Source organism: Pantherophis guttatus, chromosome 3 (assembly GCF_059756535.1).
Source record: "Pantherophis guttatus breed Tessera chromosome 3, ASM5975653v1, whole genome shotgun sequence".
Classification (NCBI taxonomy): Eukaryota; Metazoa; Chordata; class Lepidosauria; order Squamata; family Colubridae; genus Pantherophis; species Pantherophis guttatus.
In genome coordinates, this window is record NC_142065.1 from 36,382,819 (window position 1) to 36,409,245 (window position 26,427).

At 36.2% G+C, this 26,427-nt stretch overlaps 2 protein-coding genes across 3 annotated transcripts; both read right to left on the reverse strand.

The window, feature by feature from the left end:
* Positions 1-465: 465 nt before the first annotated feature.
* Positions 466-3,607, reverse strand: RABIF (RAB interacting factor). The gene is made up of 2 exons (XM_034414150.3): positions 3,271-3,607; positions 466-2,686 (listed from the first exon to the last, which is right to left on the reverse strand). The coding sequence occupies exons 1-2, from the start codon at positions 3,418-3,420 to the stop codon at positions 2,441-2,443; spliced, it is 396 nt and encodes a 131-aa protein (XP_034270041.1). The 5' UTR covers positions 3,421-3,607; the 3' UTR covers positions 466-2,440.
* Positions 3,608-4,887: 1,280 nt separating this feature from the next.
* Positions 4,888-24,249, reverse strand: KLHL12 (kelch like family member 12). Of its 2 annotated transcripts, none has more exons than XM_034414151.3 (12): positions 23,736-24,249; positions 22,644-22,881; positions 20,864-21,017; positions 19,952-20,169; positions 18,963-19,112; positions 16,783-16,897; positions 15,577-15,683; positions 14,290-14,485; positions 12,218-12,376; positions 10,639-10,737; positions 9,728-9,914; positions 4,888-6,563 (listed from the first exon to the last, which is right to left on the reverse strand). In XM_034414151.3, exons 2-12 carry the CDS (start codon positions 22,824-22,826, stop codon positions 6,437-6,439), a joined length of 1,695 nt encoding a protein of 564 aa, XP_034270042.1. In that variant the 5' UTR covers positions 22,827-22,881; positions 23,736-24,249; the 3' UTR covers positions 4,888-6,436. The 2 variants fall into 2 exon arrangements, with proteins under 2 accessions (XP_034270042.1, XP_034270043.1); XM_034414152.3 differs by having other exon boundaries at positions 23,723-24,249.
* Positions 24,250-26,427: the final 2,178 nt, after the last annotated feature.

Below are 26,427 nucleotides of genomic sequence, written 5' to 3' on the forward strand. Positions count from 1 at the left end.
TTCGTAGAATACTGGTGCCACCATGTGGTAGATATTTAACATGGAAATGTCACCAGACTCTATGCAGCAAGAAGAAACATTTCATTCTGTCAAATTGTTTCCCAGGGAAACAATGTACTCAAGGGAACAGACTTGGTTAATAGGAGGAGACATTTTTTTGGAAGAGAGCAATGACAGCTGAATTATCCAGCAGAACACAGAAAGTCATCTTTTGAGATCTCTAGCCCCAAATTTTCTTCACTGAATTAGGCTTGCTCTCCAGCTAGCTAATAAAATGACATGCAAGTGTAAAATTAGACACAATACTAGTCTCTTATAGTCATTCACCTATGGAAGCTGTGCACTCCTACTCTGTACATATTTGCTACCTACAGCATTTAGAAATTATGAATGTAGTCTGAAGAATGGGTTATGCAACAAAGCTACTTCTGCAGTGAAACTGAAGTCACTGAAGTTTTGTCAATGTTGTGTACTACTGATCTTTATTTCTGAATGTCCAAACTTTTACACAGATATCCAGAGATGAAAAACCTATACATGTACAATTCACAAACATGAATTGATGTTTGGTTGGAGTGGGAACATTATGGGCAGTAGGATATTTAACAGGAAAAATAAATATGTTTGCTTATACAGCCAGATACTAACAACCTTCAGGCACTGAGATAAAAGTTCATGGCACCTGGAGTAACAATGGATAACTGAGCACCATACTGATTAAACCTTACTGAACACTTCCAAATGAACTCCAGAGGTTTCATGTATTTTTAAAAATAGTGATGGAAACAACTGACCCATGTGGCACCAGCCAGTAGTCTGTTTTTCTCCATCACTAATAAGAAAGCAGTAAGATATTAACTTTCCATAAATAAATACTTGTAACAGAATGACTAACCTGTCTATTCCACAATAATGCAACCTTACTTGCATTACATTTCAGATTGCTCTTACATATGCTTTTTTTAAAATACTAAGACATGCACTTAAAAATTCTACAAATTCCAGAATTCAGTGCAATACATAACGTATAACAACAAAATTCAAGTGATTTCCCCTGGAACTTTAAGAATACTGGGGAGAAGACTGAATCCCGAGAAATTTAAATCAAAGAAAAAACAAACCTCACCTAACAATACTTTCTTTTAAATTGATACAGGGAAACCAAAATCACTGTAGCATTTTAACAGCATTCATGTCATACTTAGCTTGGTTAAGGTTAAGCTACAAACATGCCCTTTCCCTGGGAGTTGTCCATCCTATGAAGGGCATGTAGCTAATAAGCTGACCATCTTTCACACAGCTTATTTTTATTTATTGAAATTCAGAGGCAGCCCAAGTCCAAACAACCCTGGATATTTTACAATTAAAATTAAAAGGAATCATAAAACTGAACAGAAAAGCAGGCATATTGCCAAAAAGTACAATATAACAAAAGGCAACTGATTGGTTCAATATCCACCCTACTCCCAAGCCTGGGAGAACATTCTAAACTTGACATCTAAATGAGCGGTTTGGTACATTATAGAAACCAGAGAACAAAACATGGCCTATTCTCTATTTTCTCCTAGACAGATGAAAAATAAAGGGCCCACATTCAGATAGCATTCTTAACTAGACTAAATGATTCTGCGTGATTGATTGACCATATTATCCCAAGCGACATCAGTAATGAGTTGTGTTACAGTAGCTTTAGAAAAAAGATTAATAATGGAGGTTCTATACAGAAAATGTAAGATTACACCTATTAGAATGAGCCCTTTTTCATTAGCTATTGGTAATTCCAATACATATAATATATAAATTAAAATGCATGATTTCAATTCAATTTAAAAATTCAGTTTCCATTTTCCATTATTACTTCCTGCACTTTGACTATTTTTGTAATTAAGATGACCTGTACCTAACGACTGGCTTTTAATTAACAATGATCATGAAGTGAAAATTCAGATATTTGTAAACATTAGATATCAGTAAACATCAAAATCACAAATGTTTACTCTTTTATCCAGAACAGAGTAGAAAGCCATACATCACAATATGGTACGCTTCCTTCTCTCCCAATAAATCAGAAGCCTTATTCCCTGTTGTATTACACTATTATTTTACAGAGGACAAAATTCAGGATTATCTTTCCTTTTTCACTAAGGAAACTGAATTGCCAATTTGCATGGAATTGTGTGTTTCAAAGTATATGCACATACCAGTAATTGCACATTATTAAATATCAGTCCAAATTTGGTCAGGTTCAAATGGGTTGCAACTCAACAAGCAATATAAGCACTTCCATTGATGCATTTGAAAAGGGTATTTCATTTGTGCCAGTTTGAAGCCTACATATTGAGGCCATGTTTCAAGCCTACAAATTGAGAAACTTGGAAAGTTATTTAGAATGTGGTGTAATCAGGTGCGTAGAAGCCACTTTTGGTCACCTATGAGCATTTCATTCATGAGAAACACGGTCCAAGGCCACATAAAAACTCTTTTTATCATCCAAGCAGTGCCAGCCAATAGGGCCAATTTCACAGTCTGCACAGATCAGGAACTTTACATTTCCAACATCCTTGGTGAAACCAACATTTTCAAAAGAAAACATGTCCTCGACTAGCCAGTGGTCCTGCAAAACATCCCCTTCTAGGTCACCGTTTGTCACCAAAGCGGTCTTCTTCTTCATAGCAGGAAGAAACAGCTGTCAAACAACAAAAGACATTTGTTATTACTGAGCCAATGTAGGGAATTGGTGAGGATATTGGAGATGGATGGGTAGCCTTGGTTCAAGTTTCTACTTAATCACATTTACAGTGTGTCTTTGGGCCAAACTAACCCACGCTACTGCATTACTGAGAGTGAGAAATGAGGAGACCCCAAAGCCAGCTACTTTGGGATACAATTATGAAAGCAGCCATATAACTGGCATAATGGAGAGGGGAGCTCCAGGACGGCATCAAATACAAAGCTGGCAAGCAAAGGTATTCAAGTTGCTGCTAGATTCTAGGTCCTTGATTTAATTTCAGGTATATTTCATTTCCATGACTGCATCCCACTCAGCCATAGACTGGAAGGCCTAGGAGGAAAGGGATCCCTTTCCATTAGGGACCTAATCAAAACAATTTTCCATCCTCAGAAAGGTTAGCTTTGCTTAAATCCACCTGTCCATCAAGGAAGTGGCACCTCCGATTTCACCCGGGGCGGAAAGTTACACGGGGGAGGAGAGCCCTTTGGCTAGCTACTACCACGGACTACAGCACAGGCGGCGGGCCGAATACGCCCTACCTCTCTGCGTGTGAAGGTTGCAGCTCCGGGCAAAAGGACGCGGGAGCCGCAGCGCTGGCAAAGCACGGTTTTACGGTTTCGCCCACTCGCGCACACAAGCTCCTCCGGTCCCAGCGCAGCCGCTTCCATCGCCGAACTGGGCGCCGCCATAGTTACGCAAGCGCAATAGAGCAAGGGAGGGGAGCCTTCACGGCGGCGTTTCTCGACTTCAGCAACTTTAAACTGGGGACTTCAACTCTCCACCCGACTAGGGAATTCTGGGAGTTGAAGTCCACAAGCTTAACGAAGCTGAAGTCAGGAAATCCTGCTCTACCGGATAGGCGGGACCGGGTTACCCTCCCACCCACCACATTTGTGTAAGTGGGTGTGGCTACTGAAACCTGGAGAGGGGAGGAGCGGGGACTGAGCTTTACAGGTGCCTCTGCTGTGCTTGCCGCTGGAGTCCTACCTCAGATTTCAAGTAAACCATCAACGTAACAATCTAGTAATAACATAACAGTGTTGGAAGGGACCTTGGAGGTAATCTAGTCCAACATCGGACGCCGGAAGAAATTAAAAAGTAAAACTAGTGATACCGGCCAGTTTGATTCAATTCCGACAATTGCAGGGCTTCGACTTGAGGTCCCTACTTTACATGTGGCTACAGCTATACGTAGGTTTTAGTACCTATTAGGTGACTTGGGCAGCTCATAGACATAATAAAAAGCGGTCGGTTATTTATTAGAAGTTCACTTTAGCATAGACGCCAATTTCCCATAATTTCCTATGAAAATGCCACCTTCGCTTCGGAAGGAGCAAGCTGCAAATATTGATCCTGAAGTCCGGGTTATCGTAGAAAACGGTTCATTATGCCAATTCAATACGGTTTTACATACTGTAGATGCTAAACATCTTCAAAAAACAAGTGGTTTTAATTCTTAGTATTTTTATCAATGTGTGAATGAACTCATTGCATGACTATTATGGTGTAACCTCCTCTTTTGCTCTTTCAATATGTCATCATATGTCTCATAAAAGTCTCCAAAATTTTATTGTAATTACCAAAAGCAAATTAACAAACTATGCACCCAATTTGAGAGCTCCTATAATATAAACATGAAGTTATGCAGATAACTAATAAAATCCAGGAATTCTATAGATGTAGCTTAGTAGCGGTCTTAAATCTTTTCATGATGCTTAGTCCGAAAACTATTATGAAATTACTTATTTTCTAGTTGTAAAAAGTGTACTTCAATATTAACATTGTTGACTTTTAAGTAATAGCCATAGCAATATTAGTTTAGAGTTAATTTTCACAATAAAATCCCTTCTATATTAATGACGGTGATGAAGGTTTCAGTTATCTTTTTTTAAAAATGGAAATATGATTTAAAGAATGGTATTGTCTCTTAACGAAATAAAATATAAATTCAAAACCCAGAGGCCAGGAAAATTTAAAATCCCTATTATATAATCATAGCTGCATTTGGAAATCTAGGTAAGCCTTCAAAGAGTTATAAATGATACGCTCTTGGGCAACATTACATTTGGCCTTTTTTAAATCAGTGACATCTAGAAACTAACACAGTATTTAGTAAATAGTGCAAGTATAACCAACCTATATGGATATATCAAATATTTGAACCAGCCATCCTTTTATTAAAAAATACATATGAAAGGAATCAAACACTACTGTGATAGGTCAGGGTTTTTAAATCAATGTTATTTGAAAGTGCATAATTAGTCTATTGTATCCTCATCCCCAAAGCAAGGAGTCACCCACACCCAAGAAAATAAATACATTCATCCCTTGATTTCTGATTGGATAACACACACACAAAGCCTCAGTAGTTTCATGAGAGAAAATGCCAAGGTCACACTGAAAGCCACAGCACACAATTGAGGGATGGAGGAGCATTATCCACAGGGTTATGTTTCCACCAGGAAAGTGACTTGTCTTCACATATCTAATACAAGCTGCATTATATATCAGAGGCATATTAAGGAGATAGGGAGCTGGGAATCTTAGGTGCCACCACAGAGGAATGGCTTGAGCAAGTCAACAGTTCCGGCTCACTTTGGAGATGATTATTCAGAAATCCTTAGTGGATATGAAGGAGGTTAGCATTTCTGGCTGAAAGCATAAGAAATACAGAATAACAAAATTGAAATGCAAAAAATGTGTACTGACATTCATTCTGGACATATACACTGCAATCCCTTTATAGGTATCACATTTCAACCTTATTTGCAGTGCAACTTGAAGGTGACCACTGTAACTTTGGGAATCTCTTATGATTTGAAGTAATAACTCGTAGTGCGTGGGCACATCCGGTCCCTAAAAAGTACCTTGGATAGAGGTTTTCTTCAAAAGCATATTTATAAATAACTGCTGCACTCAAGATGCCACAGACATCTTTCATTGTTCTGCTACTGGCCAGAGTTTGTAGTTTAGAAGGCAAATGTAAACATAAACCTGGTTGTTGCTTAAGCACTAGCACATAATTTTTTTCTCTAGTGCATATTGATTCTAGTCTCTGGTATTTTTAAAAAATATTTAAAGATCTAGTGCTGCCTGCTTGCTTGCCTGTTGTTCTTCCCAATAGACATAACTGCATCTCCCAGCAGGTAATTTTCCTCTATGTCTGCCCCTTGCCCCACCTTATGTATTGCATATGTCAAGTTCATATACCGACATACATAATCTTTCATTTTCATAGATCAATTGCTTTCCAGAAGAACATGGACAATCTGGTGCAGAATCTGAAAAAATATCCAAAAAAAGTTTGGTCTGCTCATATGATGTTCATCAGCATATTTGGTATATGAAAATATTCAGGAACAAACTGAACTTTGGATGTGGTCAAAGCTCAATGACTATATGCTGATGATTAGAGACAACTCAGATTTTAGATATTCAGCAGGCAAACATTCTTGCAGCTCTGATGATTCATTTTTTACAGAGTTAGTCTACACAAGCATGCAGTTCATCCATTGTCAAGTCAAAGTGCGTTGGGTTTAGGTTTTTCTTCAAACCAGAATCAGTAGATTTGTTGATAATTTGCAGCATAGTCCAGATATTAAAAGTGACTTAATTCACAGCTACAGAATCAATAATTCCAAGTCAGGCAATGCTTTTTCTGGTAATTGTTCCATGGAAGTGCTCTTTCCCAAGCCTTTCCTAAAGTCACTTCTCCCGTAGCACACAAACACCAGCATCACAACGTTGGGTTCCTAGTGATGTCACCACTTCCCAGTTGTCAATGATAGGATCATAGCATTCAATACTGCTCAGGAGTGAGTTTCCATCATACCTGTATACAATAGAGATTTACAGATGAAACTTTGCTGAGGTCCAGATTCTTGGAGTCAGAATACCTTTGTCAAGAGGAAAATAAAGCTCTTCTAAGAGCTTTTTAAAGGTATTCAGAAATTAGCATAAGGCAAAGCTTGCTATACAGGTAGTCCTCAACCTACAACAGTTCCTTTAGTGACCATTCAAAGTTACAACATCACTGAAAAAAGTGACTTATGACCGTTTTTCATATTTACAACTGTTACAGCATCCCCAAGGTCACGTAATCAAAATTTGGATGCTTGGCGACTGGTTCATATTTATGACAGTTGCAAGGTCCTGGGGTCACGTGACCCCCTTTTGCGACCTTCTGACAAACAAAGTCAATGGGGAAGTCAGATTCACTTAACAACCGTATTACTAACTTAACAACTGCAGTGATTCACTTAACTGTGGCAAGAAAGGTCGTAAAATGAGGCAAAACTCACTTAACAAATGTTTCAGTTAGCAACATAAATTTTGGGCTAAAATTTAAAATCGTGATCATAAGTCGAGGTCTCTTATCTACTTTTACTCATACTATTACTATACAATAGACCAATTTTCATTTTTATAAGAAATTTAGGATAAGGACAAGTGCATTTAAAAAAAAAATTAAAAAATTTAAAAATGTTTTTTTAAAAAACAAACTATTAAACATATAAAAGCAAAATACTACACCATGTGTACACAAAACACATCTATATCAATATAAACAACACTACATAAAAAGAAAAAATGACTTTAGCCACATATCCGTTATCTTATTGACAGTGCATTTTTTTTTAAAGCAAGTATAATGGTAAATGGAGACTTTACTAAATTCTTTGAAATAAAAAAAGGAGTACGGCAGGGATGTCCACTCTCACCCTTACTTTTTATCTTGACATTGGAAAATCTATTGATAAAAATCAGAGTAAACAAAAAGATAAAAGGATTAAAAGTAAAACGAGAGGAATATAAGGCCCAAGCATTTGCGGATGACCTTGTATTCTTCATAGAAGAACCATTAAAAACAGGACCAATATTGATAAAAGAAATAGAGGAATTTGGGAAGGTAGCTGGTTTAAAAATTAATAAATATAAGACCAAAATGTTAACGAAAAATATAACAGGAAAACAAATAGAGGAATTAATTAAAGAATTAGGATTACAGATAGTAAAAAAGGTGAAATGTTTAGGTATATGTTTGATAGCCAGATGTGCAACCATAAAGGAGAATAATAATGTAATTTTAGTTCAACAAATAAAAGAGGATTTAGAAAAATGGGGGAAACTGAAATTATCATTATTAGGGAGAATAGCAGTGATAAAAATGAACGTCCTGCCGAGGCTGCTTTATTTATCTCAGACAATTCCAGTAAAATTGGACAATTTTTTTTTTGTAAATCTGAATAAAATAACCACAAAATTTGTATGGGAAGGAAAAAAGGCAACAATTAAATTAAGTATATTGCAGGACGACAGAGCCAGAGGTGGATTTGGATTACCAGCATGGGAAACATTATAAAGCAACGAGTTTGACATGGATTAGGGAATGGGTGAATTTGAAAAATCAAAGATTGCTAACCTTGGAGGGACACGATTTGATGATGGGGTGGCACGCCTTCTTATGGAACACCAGGAACAAAACACATAGGTATTTTTGCAATCATATATTAAGAGATTTATTAATTCATACATGGCAAGAAATTAAAAGTAAACACTATATGAAAGTTCCTGGATGGCTATCCACAATGGAGGCGATGATACACCCCAATACCCTGGCAATTCAAAAAATGGTAAGATATTATGAAATATTAGATCCCCAGGGAATGCTAAAAACACAAGAGGAACTAGGAGAGCAAGGAATACAGATAGACTGGTGGCCCTACTTACAGATAAAAACAAGATATAAAAAAGATCAAGAGGAAGGTGGAATTGAACTAAAACCAATCAATTGGATAAACTTTTAGAAGCCACAGAGGAAAAATTGATTTCAAAAATTTATAAATATTTATTGGAATTTGATTTAGCAGAAGAATTAGTAAAGGGACAAATGATAGCATGGGCAAGAAACATAGGACATAACATAGAATTGGAGGACTGGGAAAGAGTGTGGGAAAATAATTATATTATAACAAAATCAGTGGTTTATAAAGAGAACCAGTATAAAATGTGGTATAGATGGTATCTGGCCCCTTCGAGATTAGCAAAAATGTATTCGAATTTAAGTCCAACTTGCTGGAAATGCAAACAGGCATAGGGCACCTTTTTCCATGTCTGGCGGCTTTGCCCAAAAATTAGGAAATATTGGGAAAAAATAAGGATTTGGCTAATAGAAATAACATCGGAAAAAATAGAACTCAAACCAGAAATTTTTCTACTAGGGACGATTAAAGAAAATTATAAGAAATAAATAAAGTATTTAATACTATATATAGTCACTGCAGCCAGATTGGCGCTAGCTCAATTTTGGAAAACTGATCTACTGCCAACAGACCAACTGATAATTCAAAAAATCTATAATTGTGTGGAAATGGATAAATTAACATTCGAATTGAAAGATAAGGCAGACTCAAAATATTATATAGCATGGAATAGATGGTATGATTGGATAACTCAGAGAAATGAGGGCAAATGTAAAATTCTGAATGAAGACAAGTGCATTTTATTAATATATAATCTGGCAATGGACCCAGAATGCACTGACATCTTATATACTTCAGTAAGCTGTTGGTTCTGTCGACATGATATAGACATAAAATAGTCTTATTTTTTAATATCTTTGGTTTCAAACCTACATTAGAATTCCCCCAAAGTGGTCCCCTCCAAGGGTTTCACTTCAGGTGAAACCCTGTGATCTAAGTAACTTGGAGCAAGACATACATAAGCAAAGATACAAAGCAGTTCAGCAGTGTGATTGGCCTGTGATATATACCATATTTCAAAGGCACAGCAACCATCAAAGCAGAAATAACTTTAAAGGATTTGAATAGGATGACAGATCATGTATGCACACAGAATCTAATTATACCAAAATAAATGGTATCTGGAGAGGTATAGAATATGTAGCCTATAATTCCATAAAACAAAGCAAGTGTCAGGGGTACCTAAAACATTTAAGGATCATAAATGTTAGTTCCATAGGCACCATCTGCTTACCCAGCTATGGCATAAAGCCTTCCACGGAGTACTGTTGCCCCCACGTAACAGCGGGGTGTTGTCATGCTTGTTACTGTTGTCCAAGAGTCTGTACGAATGTTATAAGCTTCCACAGAGGAGAGATGAGACGTTCCATCAAACCCCCCAACCACATAGATGTGGTCGTTCAGCAAGGCTACTCCAGCTCCTGCAAAGAGAAGTAATGAAATATGATAGCAAAGTAGATGAATGTCTTCTATTAGACATGAGGGGATTATAGGAGACTGCATAGTCTGCTTTCCGTAAGACATGCTAACTTCTATCGTTGTGCATAAAAGTCATTAGCCCAACCCACCTCACAGGATTGTTGTTGTGAAAAAAATAGGAGGCATGAGTATGAAGTTTTGTTTGCTGCCCTGAGCTATATAATAAAAAGCAAAATAAAAATCTAATAACTGCATACGCCTTTATTTTTAACAACTATTTCTTTATTATTCATAATTACTACCGAAAGTTTAAATTAATAGTAAATTAATTTGTGAGGTTATATTGTTTCAGGGTATCAAGGAAGCTCACTTTTAAAATGTCTATTAAACATAATACAGTGAGAAACAATAATTGGTTTATGATGTACAGATTGCTCTAATATGATTTAGAAGAGATTTTGGAAAGAGATGATCAGCTTAGGGAATTCTACTTCCATAGTTGAATGTATTTTTTAAATATTTTCAGGAAGGCTGCTTGAGGAAAATATTTTTGCTTAACAGATACTGTCAACTAAATGTGTCTGACAGGATTTCAGTAAAGTACTGTATATATTTTACAGAAAGATGTAGATTTTTATTTTATCTCTTTCTCTTATTTAGATTTATTCTATCTAGAAAGCATTGAGTTTTTATTCCATAATTCCCTAACCCAATCAGAAACCTCACCTGAGCGTTTAGTAGCCATTGGAGTCACATTTGTCCAATGGCCTGTATGGGGATCATATCGCTCCACAGAATTTAAGATGTTTAGACCATCATACCCACCTAAATGCATACACAAGAAAAAGTAAAATAAATATTTCTGTTTTATATTCAGACTCAGAATGAAGAAAACCCATAAAAAGCAAAAAAAATAAAAACAAAAAACCACACAGATTTGTAACCATATTGATTAGAGGTCCTAATTTACCCACCTATAGTATTTGGATGCTGCAAAAAGAAATTCTACAAATATCAGCCCTAAACACAAAAGGGCCTTCACTCTGGTACGATATCATGCTGTCCTTGAAGGTTGATATAGGAAGATTCCTTGCCTGGAGAGACAATGCCTCTTGACGCTGGAGGCACAGAACTGCAGAGCATATGTCTCCCCAGTGCTTGTACTACAAAGGCTACTTGCAATAGCCTCATCTTACTACTATTAAATAAATATCCAAGGCACACAAGACAATTTTATACCATCCTGTTGTTTTTAGATACCAACCCTGTTACAACATACGTTTTTGGTTCTGTGCGGCAGCATTCAAAATTCCTTGGATGATTACCTGCACTATAAACTAGATTTAACAAACACAAAAAATAACAAAATATTTTGTAATTTGATAATAGTTTTCCACCTATTAACCTTTTATGCTCCTATACCCATTTAATGTTTCAATTCCTTATTTTACAGTCTTGCTCTTTATATATACTTTTAGTTTTTAATTACATATCTTTTATATCTTATAGCTAACAATCATACTCCCCTTCTTTATACTAGTCTGTGACCATAATAAAGATTTGATTTGATTTACAAATGCCAGGCTTGGACAAATACTGTATAGTGAATAGTGTTATATTTTGTTACATAACTATTCTAATTGCCTGGATGTTCTGACAGCTATAGTGCCAATTTACAGTATCTAGGCATACTTGTGGAAGAAAGGTTACTCTAGCTTTAATGGTTTTTTTCATACATAAGGTATCAGAATATATTAGATTTAATGTTCCAAGAAAGATGATGGAGATTCATTTTAATTTCATAAAACCCAATTCAAATAGACTTTAATTTGTTACAAAAAAAATCTTAGAAACATCTCCTTTTCTAGCTGAAATTATGTTACAATGCTGATAAATTTTTAACTATCCAATAGTTTAGAACAGTTTTTTCTTATACAGTGCCTTAGTACTCAACTGCTTTGAAACTCATAACGTTTGGTAGTCAAATGATGTGAAAATGTTGATGTGAAAATTTTTGTCTCGGTACTTTTGTCCTGGAACCAATTAACAACAAGTATCAAAGTACCACTGTATCTCTTAAATGCACAAATATTAAAGAACTGATGCAATCTGACCATTCCTATCTTGCAGTACTCCATTTACAGTTACAATTTTGAGATACAGAAAACTTGTATTAAGGGCTTTCTAGGTAAAAATATTTTCATACTTGATACATTACATACAACAGAAAATCTGTGGATGCTGGAATATGTCTGATTAACATTTTTAATACTAGGACATCCAAATGGGAAGAGGGTTTACATACCAAGGCAATAGATAATATTATTGGCCACAACCAGTCCTGCACCTTCACGAGCTGTCTGCATATCTCCTAACATACTCCACTGATCAATATTTGGATCATATCTTTCCATACTGGTGTGGCGTCTGCTTCCATCAAAGCCTCCAGAAACATAGATCATATCTATAACATAACAAACTGGAGTCAGTTATTTCAAGAGAAAGGTTTTTCTTTATCACAATTTTTCTTAAAAAGTCTTATTAAATTATGTGTATTACTGTTTTACTTTATTTCTAAAGCACCCCACAGTGTATCAAATGAAATATAGAAATTTATAAATAAATACAAGTACAAATGATAAAAGCAAGGGTGAACTACCAAGGGAGTAAATATTATATCAAGAATCTGCATTTTCCATTGGTTTAGAAATCAAGCTAAGAAATTTAGAAATTTCCCTGCCATGTTGAGGATCACATGCAAAAGTAGATGGGGCTGGGATACTTTTTAGAGTTTATGAAATTAGTAATGGGTTACACTGTTCAAACCTCTGTATTAAACCCCCTAAAATTAACCCCCTAAATCAGGAAGACAAAATACTGTACACACAAATGATTGGTTCTATAACTTCAAAAATTTTGTCCTAATATCTTCAGGGTACACAAACTGAAAATTGCGGCAAAAGGCAAAAGGTGTATTTACGACACTTAGATAAACAGACAAAGGTGTATGCATTTTGAAAATGATTTGAAAGAAAATGGTAAAAAAGGCTCAACGTTGATAAAAATACTGAACATGATTTTGAAGTCAAACTATCATTTGTTTCAATTTCTCATTCAAAATGAAATTAGACTTGATCTTTGCATGTGTAACTGAATCATGTAAAAAAATTATGCACAAGTCAAATATAGTATATGCTCCTCCCAACATATGGCAATCAGAGGAATTTATGCAGACATTTTTCCATCCCCCATTTCTGCCATGTATTCATTCTCTTGTGGGAGGTTGGGTTATTACTTTGGTTAATTATTATTGTTGGTCATATTTATTTCCAACTCCTCCAAGAGAAGCTGTATAATAACTCTAGAGAAGCACAAGCATACTGCAGCAACTCTGAACAGCAGAAAAAGGAAATAGATCATCTATACAACATCTTCCACAAAATGAATATTCATGCACCTTCATCACAAAGTGCCTGATCACTCAATCCAATATAGCACAACCAACTCAAGCTGTAAAAAGGATAATGCTGCCATACATCAAAAACATTTCAGAAAGCACCAACATACTATTACAACCACATGGAATCAACATAGCACACAAGCCAACTAAAGCCCTCCAAAACATCCCAAGTAAAGCAAAAGTCCCAGCAGCCTCAGAAGAAAAACAGGAGTCATCTACAACATACAATATAAAGACTGCAGTAGCCAATATGTAGGACAAACAGGCAGAAGACTAGCTAATTAGGGTTCATTGTGAACCCAATGAACCCTAATTAGCAGACAGAAGACATGATGAAAACTCTTTAATTTCACAAGATATGGGCAGACTTAACCATAGTTTCAACTGGGAAACTGTGACAATCCTAGATGAAGCTACGTTAAAAAATGCTAGAGAATTTCTGCAAACCTGGCTTTCAGACAAATTGGCCATCAATAGATACATAGACATAAACATCTAGTACTGTGCAAAAGAAACAATCAACAAGCCAAAGGAAGAAAAAGATCAAAACTCCACACCTGTAAACAACAACCGGATGAACATAGATTAACACCAGGATTAACATCAGACTAACAATCAAGAAGTAAACAATACTCCAATCAAGGAACTTCCAAACAAGCTAACAGTGAATAGCCCAATCAAAGAACTACCAAGACCATTCCCATCAACACTGACAAGGCAAGCCACCAGAACATAAACTGAGAGCAAACCCCAACTCCTTACTAGCATTGATGATGTTACCTAGTTTGGATAACGAAGAATCTGCAAGAAAACCACCAAGCTCAGAGAGCACTAAAGATCCCTTCATTAATACTTATTTCCCACATGTAGATTTTTTTCCAAGAATAATCATTAGTTGGTTGTTTTTCAATACATACCTCCTAGAGTTGTGGCTCCTGCTAGACCCCGTCGAACATTCATTGGAGCCACAGAGTACCAAATGCTATCTTCATCAGAAGTATAATCTAAGCATTCCACAGAGCTCAAACGTGAACGACCATCATAGCCACCTATTACATATATCCGGTCATGCAAGGAAACTGTAGCAACATAGCGTCTTTTGCGGCTGATGCTCTATGTAAGTTAAAAGAAAGAAAACAGAATCAAATTTTTGTATCTAAAAAAGAAATTGGCACTAACTTTCTAGTGCTAGAATACAGGATCAGGGAGAAAGAATGTAAACTGTATCAACATGGACTAATGCAGAAGTCTTCAAACACAGCTTGCTGGAGAATTCTGGGAGTTGAAGTCCACAAGTCTTAAAGCTGCCACGTTTGAAGACCTCTGGACTAATGTGACAGGGTTTATTTATAGGTGTCCAGTTAATCTGCAACAATAATACTCAATTTCCCATGCTTGCCTCTTCAAAATGCAGCACAGTTGTGTTTTTCTCAGCATACGATAAACCTGATCCCTATGGACCATAATGAATTCTGGAGAATTTTAATTCAGAGAGAAAAATGTCTTACAAAAAACAGGAAAATGTCTTCTATGTACTTTGAAAATATAAGAAAGTGATATTTCGTTTTGGAATATTCTTAAATCTTAATTTAGCAATCTTACATACAATATGGTTTTCTCAGTAATCCTTAAATCGTTCTGGAAGCAAATTTTAGAAATGTGAGAAAGTGGTTTGCTTAACACTGTCATTCCATTAACAAATACTGAGATGACAGCTAACAACGGTCTGACCTTGAATCTGTTCCTGTCTGCATCCATCTGTATTACAATCCATTCATGTAGTAGACTACTACTGTGTTACTTCCCTGAGGAGTATAGACAGGAAGAGACAGTTATCTTCTACTATTCACAAATAGGATGTTCCAGTTTTATATCCATTCTTACATGGAGATTTCTAAAAAAAACATATAAAGTTCTCCCTCTGACAGATTTTACCTATTCAAACACTACTGGCGGAAAGCAACTAGAGAAAAAACATTGTGAAATCAGAAGCATTGGGCAAGGAAAACCTAATGCTTCTTTGCAGTAAACTTCTTCATGCCAAATTTTTTTTGCTTTTTTTTAAAAAGGAAAAATGCTCTAGGAATCTTAGATTCCTTACTGAATTATATGCAAATTGCCCCACAATGGACACCTAATATTTTATATATGTAAATAGCATGTTGTTGTTTTAAACATATATGATGAAGCAGATAATTACATACTGGTAGGAAGCTCCATTCTTGTGTTTTGGGGTCATATTTCTCCACCACATCAATAGGAGACTGTTGACTTCCAAAACCCCCAATTACTAAGAGAACTTCATTGGCACCTAAATGAAAGAGACCACCATAATGTTACACATCAGTAAGCTTTACAACTAAAAATGGGATAAAAAATTTAAATAACTTTTAAATAAACTGAAAGACAGTCTGGTATACTACCACAGGAACTGGACTAGAAGTGGGAAGATTTAGGATTTAGCACTTCCCTTAGGCACGAAACCAGATGGATAAATTTGCACTAGTCACTTATCTGTAATCGAGGCCAGGGAAAAGCAAGCTGAAAACCACTCTCACTGCTGCATTATGCCCTGAAAGCTTTGTATGCAAGCTATGTTACAGCAGTATGAAACAAGTGAAGACTGCAACCAAGCAGGATAAATGCAAAGAAAATAACACTCTAAATAAAGAAGAACAAATTCTCTACCATATTCAAATACTTTTTCCTGAAGGAAATACGATGCATTGAAACCAGGAAACTGAGAGTTCTAGTCCCACCTTAGGCATGAAAACTAGCTGGGTGACCTTAGACTAGTCCCCTATTTGTGGTTGTTATTGTGGAGAAAACAGGAGGAGGAAGTAATATTATATATATTTATAAAAATAATAAAGGTGTGACAAAACATCTAAAATTAAAAAAAAGCATAAAGTTCTCAGAGTATTTTATACTAGGGCTGTGCAGCACTTTAGCTGAGTACATAATCATATAATAACTATCTGCAACTGCTTAAAGGAACAGCATCTTTTTCTAGGATATATACCAGTGATGGCGAACCTTTTAGGCACCGAGTGCCCAAACTGTGTGGGCGCGCATGCCCAAACTGAAAGGTCAGCACGCGTGCAATTGCACGCATGCACGGACATGCACAAACATGCACATGCACAAATGTGCGCATGCACGGACATGCACGCAGACATGCATGCATGCGTAGCAGAGACCCAAAGACCAGCTGGCCGGTGGGGCATCCCAACACCGGCAGCGCAGCAATCTTTAATTTATCAAGCCCAGTATCTTTTGCAGCAGTATTAACATAATACTATGAATCTATTAAGCCCTAAACCTGGCAACTGACAAAAAGCAATAAACATAAGAATGGAACATGACATTTCCTTCTTCTTAAATGTTAATTTGAATCTTTTGCCACTTACCTAGACGTGCTCGGGTTCTGGGACCTTGCATTTGGCTCCGGAGTTCAGGTCTTAAATGAAACTTTTTAGCTTCATCTACAAGATCTCTGCACTGTAAACTGCATCGAATAAAAGGCTGGGGAAATATAACAAGACTATATAATTTTTACAATATATACAAGTTTGCAGTACCACAGAGGTTTATTATTCCTACACTTCCTTATGAAAATAATAAAAAGAACATTTGTATTTATATTAAAACAGTATTTTTAAAAGGAATAATTAGACATGTACAGACATATACAAACTTGTGTTGCATTAGCAGAAGGAACCCATTCTAAAGCTAAACAATTACACTACTATAAAATTGCTGAGTTTTAGACTATTTCTTTTACACTAATGAATCATCTGTACCACAAGTATTAATCCTGATGAAACCACTTGGGCGAAAGACATCTTTGAAGGACAGATGCAGTACCAAAAACATAAGAAAAAGTCACTTTTACTCTCAGTGTATTTAAGAGAACCCCTGATTTGTTTTATTTGGTCTGCTTTCAGTTCACTTGAAAAATGATATTGCAAAACTGGGAAAAAAGCAATCAAAATAACTTTCCCAAAGAAATTGTACCTGTGGTTTCTTCAATATGGAGCAAAGGGAAGTAATGCCTGACTAATATAAATTGCACATGGTATGAAAAACATGGAGAGAAAGCTTCCCTCCCCCTCACCCCCACCCCACATGTTAGAACATAGTAGCATTCATTGAAACCTGAACTGATATAAATGTGCTAAATTCAGGAATCCATGGGGGAGGGGATGCTTAACAAAATACGCACTCTGATGTGATTTTAATTCTTTTTGTATTTACATGCTATGCTGTAATATAAATACAAAACCCATAAAATGCTAGGGAATTCCTGGAAGCTTGGTATTCAAATGAGCCATCAACAGACACAGAGATAAACATTTACACACCATTCAGAAAAAGACAACAAAAAAGCTAAGAAGTACCAGAACAAAATACCAGAACAGCTAGTTAGCAGGGGTTTACACCACTTTCTAGCATTGATGATGTCACTTAAATTGGGTAATGAAATGTCTGCAAACAACTAAGCTCAGATAGCACCAAGAACTCCCCAGGTACAAAAAGATAGTTTGCAGTTTGACAAACATTTCTCTATTTTGGCATGTGATTAGGAACGAATGCTTATTAATTGCAGGATTTGCTGGAAACAGATATGCTGATGATTATTGAGATAAACAATTTTAAAAGGGACTGGAAAAGTGATCCTCACTTTTGTCGGATACAATTCCATAAATGTATTGCAGAGAAGCATGGAAGCACAAATGCAGAACCTGCCTGCGATTCATTAAAACAGAAGAGTCTTTTTCCAGGCAGCCACCTGATCTGAAAAGGCATGTAGCTGCTTTAGTAAGTTGCAGGTCAGATGTACATGTGCTCTGAAGCATCTTTTTGGAATGAAATCTGAAGCACTGCACAGCCTTAGATTCTACTGCTCCAATTAGCTCTTCTTATTTTAAGAATCATAGACAACATACTTTAAATACCAGCTGCTACGAAGCAACAGTGGAAGAAGAGTATTACCCTTCTCTCCATGACTTTGAGCACCCTAAATATATCAAATTGATTGGTATTCATTATATTAGATGAACTACTGGCCTGATCCTACATGGTTCATCTTATATTCTTATATTGTGTTTAACTGGCTTCAGATTTTTTAATGGACGCACACCCATAAAGAGACTGAATTTTTATTAGTCTGAAGAGGCCTTTGCAAATGTATTGATCTGTATTCACTGCAGGTGAATTTAAAATCATGAATATTTCTTTCAGTGCTGAAACAAATGCCCTTATATCTGCTACGTTGACATTGACATTTCTCAATGAAGGAAGTACAATGGATTGCAAGCATTTCATGAAAAGCAGAAAATATCCCAAAGTGAATAAATGCTGTAGTGCAATAGTGATACTACTAATAATGAATACTCTCAGATGTAGTATTACTATAAATGGACAAGGTCCTCCCTAACTATGATCATATTATTAAACTGACGCTCTTCTGACAAGTTTAATAGTTGGACATAGTTTGCACTGTAATAACATTTGGAAAAACACAGCTTGCCTACCCTAACTGTATTAAACATTTCTAAAAGATGAGTAATACAGAACCTGGACCAACCTCAGTATCTATGACATCAGTGATATAGCGTGGAGTTAGAAGTGGCATGCGCACATATTGCAAAAGCTCTGGTAAAGAGGCTTCCCGTTCCTTTTTTGAGTGCTTCACCCAATTAATAACTGCTTCAAAGACAGGCTCTTCAGACGCTACCTGTAAGAAAAGAAGCAAAACTCCTCAGACTTCTGCAAAAAGAGTTGGCTATGATTCAAGATAGCTTCCTGGCAGCCCAAACACAGGTTGTACCTCTACTGTGGGAAAATTGCTTAGCAAATTATGATTGCTCAAAAAACCCCAATCATATATTACAAGTATCTGTCTTCCAATGAAAATCTTTAGTTTTGTCTTATGACTGTCACAAATATAAAGTGTGAACATGTGACATGTAGAGATGTCATATGATTAAAGGCAAAGGACTTTAGGGCTTTTTCTGTTTATTTTTTTTAATCCTATCTAAAGGCTGTGGGGCAGTTCTCATTGGCAGCCCCAGAAGAAATAATAATAATAATTTCACAAATTTTCATTTTTTAAATTTTGAAGCATTCAAATAGGACTTTTAGCCAGTTTGCTCTGTTGATTAAGGCATCAAGCTAGAAACCAGGAGATTGTAAATTCTAATCCCCCCTTAGGCATGAAAGTTGGTTGGGTGAGTTTGGGTTGGGGAAAATAGGAGAAGGAAGGAATATGTTCACCACTTTGAGTTATATATAAAAATAATGAAGGTGAGATAAAAATAAATAATAAAAAACAAGATCCTCCCATATTTCCCATTAGAAAAATATATTAACATGAAAAGGAAAGAATGACTAGTGTGCAAACAATCTATCACACTTCATTGAAAAAGCTGCTTTAAATGTATACATTATGTGATTCTCAAAAGAATACAAAAATCCTGTTTATACAGCTTGACAAATATATGATCGGTTTGCATTCATCACATGTCACAATTAAATATTATTTGCTTTAAACTGCAGTAACGGATGACTTCTTACCTGAATTTCATCGCACTTGATGAGTTTTTCCACTTCTTCTTGACTGAGGAGGATAAACTCTTCATGTTGTACTACATCTGGAAAATGCTTCTGACTAAAAACCTCTGCTGCCAGCATTAAATCAACACAATTATGCGTTTCAGCAAAATCTCGAATACCCAAACAGTTAGAAGGATCCAACTGGCTTTCCAGGAATTCACAGCAAGCCTGCTTTACTCCTACAAGAAAATAAAATAATGGTTGGCACTTTGAGTGGTCAAATCATAATTCTGAAAAATTACCTGGGAATCAAATTTAAATTAAAAGTGAAAAGGAGCAATATTTATTTCTATTGAACAGCAACACAAACAAATGTAATGTTATATTGGGTTTCAAGTGTGGTCAAGAAAATTCATATATTTACAAGTTGATGTTGCCATTATGAGTCATAAACACTTCTTTTTATAAGTTCAATAAGCTGTATTTGACATAAACACCACTTCTTAATTCCATCTTACAAAACTACTGATATAAATCTGGTTATGATCAATATTTATAGCTGTGATATTTTTTGACATTTTAAACACTTCTAAAATGAAAAATCACATACTGATTGTACTAGGAGAAGATCATCAATTATTTGAAAACTATTAAATGGCCATTCAAAATATTCAGCATTCAGAACTAAGCAAATGGAAAAAAGCTGGAACTTTGAGAATCAGTCGTAAGTACCACTCATTCAGTGTTATCGCAACTTTGAGAAGTTGCTGAATAAATGGTTGGTAAGCAAGGACTATATATTATTTTAATACATCTTTAATTTACTAACTTTAGTATGTTTGTAAAGTTCTATTCATTTTTGTACTCTGAAGGTGTCTGGACAATGCATCGGATCCTCAATTCCTGCTTTATACAATTTGTTTCTGGCATTACCTTTCAGCTGAAGTAGACAGGCTGCAGGGAGTAACTCCTGAACATTTTCTACTGTCACATGGACAGTTTCTGTATATACAAAATCCAGCAGTATTTCCATAGTTGAGGCTGTTAGCCCTTGGATATCCACATAGGGTTTATCTTTCTCTGAAAGCTTCACATTACAAGTAAAGTAAGTTTAATTACAAGGATTTATATTAATGATCTTTACTGGGTTATGAAAACTAATTTGGAAAACATAAGTATGGGTAAGAGGAAATAAGCACTTATTCAAACTTTTCATGTACTATAAAAATGATTATCATTAAAAGTGCACCCTTGAAAGACTACAACAAAGACATAAATATCTTAGTGCTTTTCCCCAGGAGTTTAAGATATTTCATTCACCATACCAATTAAGAGGAACTTTTCTTTTATATATAAATTACAACAAAATCTTCCTTCTGTAAAAAATAGTTACTAGTCTACAAAATATAATTTATTTAAATAAAATATATTTATTGTTAATATATGTACTATTTCTGGCCTAGGTCACCTATAGACACATTTGGCAAAAGTAATTCGCTAAGTATTAATTTATTACAAGCATGAAATTACAACAAATAAAATTTCAAGAAGTGTAACTGGAGAAATAAGATATAGCATCAAACGAACATTTTGATTCTTTTTAGAAAACAATTTAACTTTCATTCATTTCAATCTTTTTTTAATAGTACTTCAACAGACTTTTGTCTTATAAGTTTAGAATTCATAACCATAGTATAACATAAATACTTTTTTAAATTATTTGCTTATAGATTTCAAATACATGTTAGAATTGTAGTTACCAAAGCATCACATAAGAGTGTAAGTTAAGGATCCTCTAATTCAAATGTATTGCCATCAAATAAATACTAATGTATTATTTGATTATATATGTTATACCATGTTTCCCTGAAAATAAGACACTTATATTTTTTTGAACCCTGAAATAAGCGCTTGGCCTTATTGCCATGCACTCAAAAGCCCGATTGGGCTTATTATCAGGCGATGTCTTATTTTGGGGGAAACAGGGTAGTATACATACAAAAAAGTATATAAAATGTGAAAGAGGGAAAATATTATGCAAAAACAAGATACAAACGAATTAAATTCTCAAATACCCCCAAAAGACCTATTCTCTATAACCCTATAGGAGAAAAGCCAATAAGAAGATATATCATTGTGCAAAATGATGTGGCCTTCCAATCTTTGCTCAAATGAAAGGGCCCAAGTTATGAAAGGGCCCAAGGTTTAATATTGAACTTCATATTAACTTTTATACAAGTTGAAATATGCCCAAATATATATACTGGAAATTAAATTGTAGGGAGAAGAAACATTGTTACCTATCCATTATTGTTCTGTTGTCAATTGTTATGATTATTACACTGTAACAATTTAAAGTTACTGGGCAACATGGAACTTCAGAAAAACATGACTTTAGATAATGTTTGACTTATATATTTTTGCTACCGATTTTAACCTCTGTATAAGAATACCCACACCCAGAGCCCAAACACATACACATTTGTTTAGAAACAAATCCCATTGCCTTACTTCCAGATTACACATAGAACTGCAGCTGTACAATATAATTTTATGCACATGTACTGGGTAAATCTCAAATAATGCAATGAGTCTTATTTCCAGGAAGGTTTATACTTAGATTGCAGTGATATTTTTAACTGTTAAGTCTCTGGCACATGTTACTCGCATGAAAAAAAAAAACCAAAATATATTTGATGTCTATCTTACCTACCTCACTTGTGAACATAGCACAGAAGTAGTCACTGCAAGCAGCTAATACAATACGATGAGCTGGAAAGTCTTTTTGTTCCACACGCAGGGTCACATCACATAGCGTATTACTCTTTCGCAAAGAGTTCATTGCATTAAGAATAGACTTGGCATGTGAATTAGTCATTATATCTTTAGGAGCCATAGTCTTAGCCCAGCCAACAAGAGTGTTGAGAAGGCAGGTTCAGAGTATGAATAACCTGTGAAGAAAAGGGGTTTTTTTTAGGGTGTACGGCTACAACCTATAGTTACACAGCTATAACAAAGTGCTATACACGTGAGTAGTATACTGAGTTTGATCTGTTTTAACTCAAAAAAAAAAAAAAGGTTGGGGATTTTGCACAATTCAAATTTAGTAATGAAAAATATTACTTCAAATTCAAATTTGAAATTTGAAAATATTCATTCAAATTCAAATTTTCAAATTCAAAATGAAAAATAGGCTACTTCAACACACACTTGAAAGTACTTCCGCAAACATGCCCTCTTATAGAATAGGCTTGACTGGAAGTTTTGCAAATGAAAAACAAGGCCATATCCACATTACAAATATAAACTTTTCCGGCTAATTCAACAGGAAATGCATTCACAATTAAAGCTTCCAAATGAACAAGAGCCTGTAGTACAGTGGACTAAAGCACTGTTATTAACATCTGCTGCTTGCAATTACTGCAAGTTCAAATCTCACCAGGCTCAAGGTTGACTCAGCCTTCCATCCTTTCAAAGGTAGGTGAAATGAGGACCCAGATTGTGGGGGCAATTAACTGACTTTGTATAAATATACTAAAGTATGAAGGCTATTGCTTAACGCATTGTAAGCCGCCCTGAGTCTCCGGAGAAGGGCGGCATATAAATTAAAGCAAAAAAACCAAAACCAAAACAAACCTCTGGAAGAACACCAGGGACAGCATGCCCGATTGGGATACAAAGACCCAAATTAACGAAAGGATGCTTCTGTCCCAGCCCAACCATCTCTACGTCAACGAACAGATTTAGTCACCCGCGCAAATAATTTTTGCCAATACTGATCTCACTACCCACCGGAAGACAATACCTTTATTCTCCAACCTGGAACGCTGCGATACAATTGTATATTCATATATAACCGCGGAGAGGGAAGAACGCCTTCCGCAAACCCTAATTGGCACCAATTTTTTGTCGAAAGAGCCCCGCAAACCGGGGCAGAGGATTCACCTGCTCCGTTTCTTACGCTTTGACTTTATCTGCAGAGCCCTGCCGGATACCGGCGAGCTCTTTTAAGCCATGCAGTCAAAGCAGGGTCCCTCTTCTACCGAGCCGAGCAGGGAAAAGAACCGCCGGCGAAACATCTCTCTCCTCCACCATAACAATTTCACGAGGGGAGAAACTCCCACTTCCTCAGCCCCAACACGTCTCCTTCCTCTTTCAACATTAGGCGCGTGCCGATTGCGTCACCGTTCGCGCCGGGGCAGAGACCAAAAAAAAAAAAGAGGCTGATTTCTATTTGAATTCAAGAGCAAAGAACTGCGGCCCGAAGAAGGGAGGGAACAGAGGGAATCTGTTTCGCCTTGGTTGCTAAGCAACGAAACAGCTTCCATTGTCGTCCCACGCCGCCTCCGTTCCGTTCAGTTCAGGGCCTTCCCCGGGGTGGGGGGGGTGGAGGATGGAAGGTGGCTGCTCTTTTTTTCTCTCTTCCTCGGCTTTGAATGTTTTGCTTTGCTTTATCACACTGCTTAAATAGCTCCGGGGGACACAGCAAAGGCGCGCTAAAGAAATGATTGGAATAAAGATTTGGGGTGGGGGGTATATTCGATTCAGTTATTGATTCCCGGTGACTGCCTGGACTAGTAAAAACTATTCTAGTCATATTAGGGCAGGGGTCTCCAACCTTGGCAACTTTGAGACTTGTGGACCTCAACTCCCATAAGTCCTCAGCCAGCTGGCTGAGGACTTATGGGAGTTGAGGTCCACAAGTCTCAAAGTTGCCAAGGTTAGAGACCCCTAGTATAGGACGTATAATATTTTGACATAAACCCATTACGTTTTTCCCTTTGGGGATAAACATTGGGAAGTACAGAAGAACAATCACAAATAACAAACTAAATGCACCGAAAGTGGATGATAACAGAAAAGGACATCTAAGGATCATGCAACTAAATGTCGGGGGTCAGATTTTGTACAGGCTGTAAGCACTTTGCACTGGCACCCTTGCTGAGGCCTCTTCTGTGAAAGCTGGCACACGATGCTTTCTTACTGCTTTAATGCTACACAAATTAAAGCCATTGGGGCCCAGGAACCTTTTTGCTTTGCTTCCCTTTCACTGAGGATTAACTGTGAAGCATCAGGTGCTGCCTGGAAAAGCGTCACTAACTGCTCAGGTGCAGGGAGGCTGAGAGAATATAGGCAGGTGCAGGGCATGTTGGAACTCAGGTGTGGAGCTTAATCATTGTCTTATCTTCTGTGCCTGCAATCTGTCCCTTGGGCTAAGGTCAGATAAGGCTTTAGGGCTCAAAGAGACAGAGGAGCCCGGAGAAGGAATGATGAGAAATATTGTCTGCCTATCTCTCATCCATCTGTGCTTGTGATCCCTCAGTTGGGCTAACAGTAGCAACTGGGCTACATTTTTAACAAAATATTTGTGTGTGGAAGAAGAGATTAAATATTCCCCCTGATGTGAATAAAGTAGGAATTATAGCAAATAAGAAATAATGTGAATAAAATAGGAATCATACAGAGTCAGATATATGGGCTCTGGGGGACCCTCTCTATTCACATTATTATAAGGGGAAGACGTGCTTAGATACATGAACTCTGAGAGAACCTCTCTATTCACATTATTATAAGAGAAGAAAGTGCTTGTTGGAAATTACATTAACAAACAGTTAAACCCCATTAAGTGGTAATATATCTTCTGAGACTTAGATGTCACAAAAGGACCACCATAGGGAAAACATCTGAGTGACCTCACTATGAATGACACAAAGACCTATATGTTACAAAGAGTTACTTAATCCAATAAATTTACCCAAGGACAGTAGTAACTCTCCCATTAGCAACTCCGAGCACTTAAGGAAAAGTTGTGTGGCTAAGATAATTTTATAAACTAAGATTAATGCTTTAAGTAATTAGATGAACTTATTATCCAATGTATGTAACCATATAGGGAAAATCGGATGTATGATCTCATGATTAACCATATATGGAAAATGTATGATCTCACTGAATCCTTTGTCTTAGAAATGTATAAAACCATTGTATCAGAGTTCTCTCCTTGTTCAAAGCTTCATGTACAAAACTGGCTCTGAACCTTGCGCAATAAAACTGTCTCTGGCTGACCTAGGAATGTTGCTTGGTCCTTCCATTCCACAACACCCCAGCCTTATGATCAGGAATAGAGGAATTCCTTGAGTTGCTTCTTTTAAGAAAAATGCATGCTCTATTCTATGTTTGCTTTTGTTGTCCTTGGTAGGAGATGAAAGTGTTTTTTTTCCTGTATGAGTTCTGCCCTTGTGGGGAAGCAGAAGTTTTATAGCAGAATATTCATGTACAAAAAAATGTATTCATTTTATTTATTCAATTCATGCTTATGCTAATATATATTATCTAATACGTACTCAACAAAATAAATAAAAATAAATAAAATACATTATAAGGGATAGCCAAATCCTAGAATCTAGTTATATGCTTTCTACCAGTAAAAGAGTAAAAGATTGAAGTTAGTTAGGTGCTAGGCTTTATTTCTCTCTTTAATATATTTATTTTATACA

What these genes read in the sequence shown, in the direction of transcription:
- RABIF (XM_034414150.3), bottom strand. Translation starts at nt 3,420, where the DNA reads ATGGCGGCGCCCAGTTCGGCGATGGAAGCGGCTGCGCTGGGACCGGAG. An exon ending in CAACCTTCACACGCAGAGAG is followed by an intron (nt 2,687 to 3,270) that starts GTAGGGCGTATT and finishes GTTGTTTGACAG; the next exon opens with CTGTTTCTTCCTGCTATGAA.
- KLHL12 (XM_034414151.3), bottom strand. Translation starts at nt 22,826, where the DNA reads ATGGCTCCTAAAGATATAATGACTAATTCACATGCCAAGTCTATTCTT. An exon ending in TCAAGTGCGATGAAATTCAG is followed by an intron (nt 19,113 to 19,951) that starts GTAAGAAGTCAT and finishes CTTTTCTTACAG; the next exon opens with GTAGCGTCTGAAGAGCCTGT. An exon ending in AGGCTTTATGCCATAGCTGG is followed by an intron (nt 6,564 to 9,727) that starts GTAAGCAGATGG and finishes TATTGTATACAG; the next exon opens with GTATGATGGAAACTCACTCC.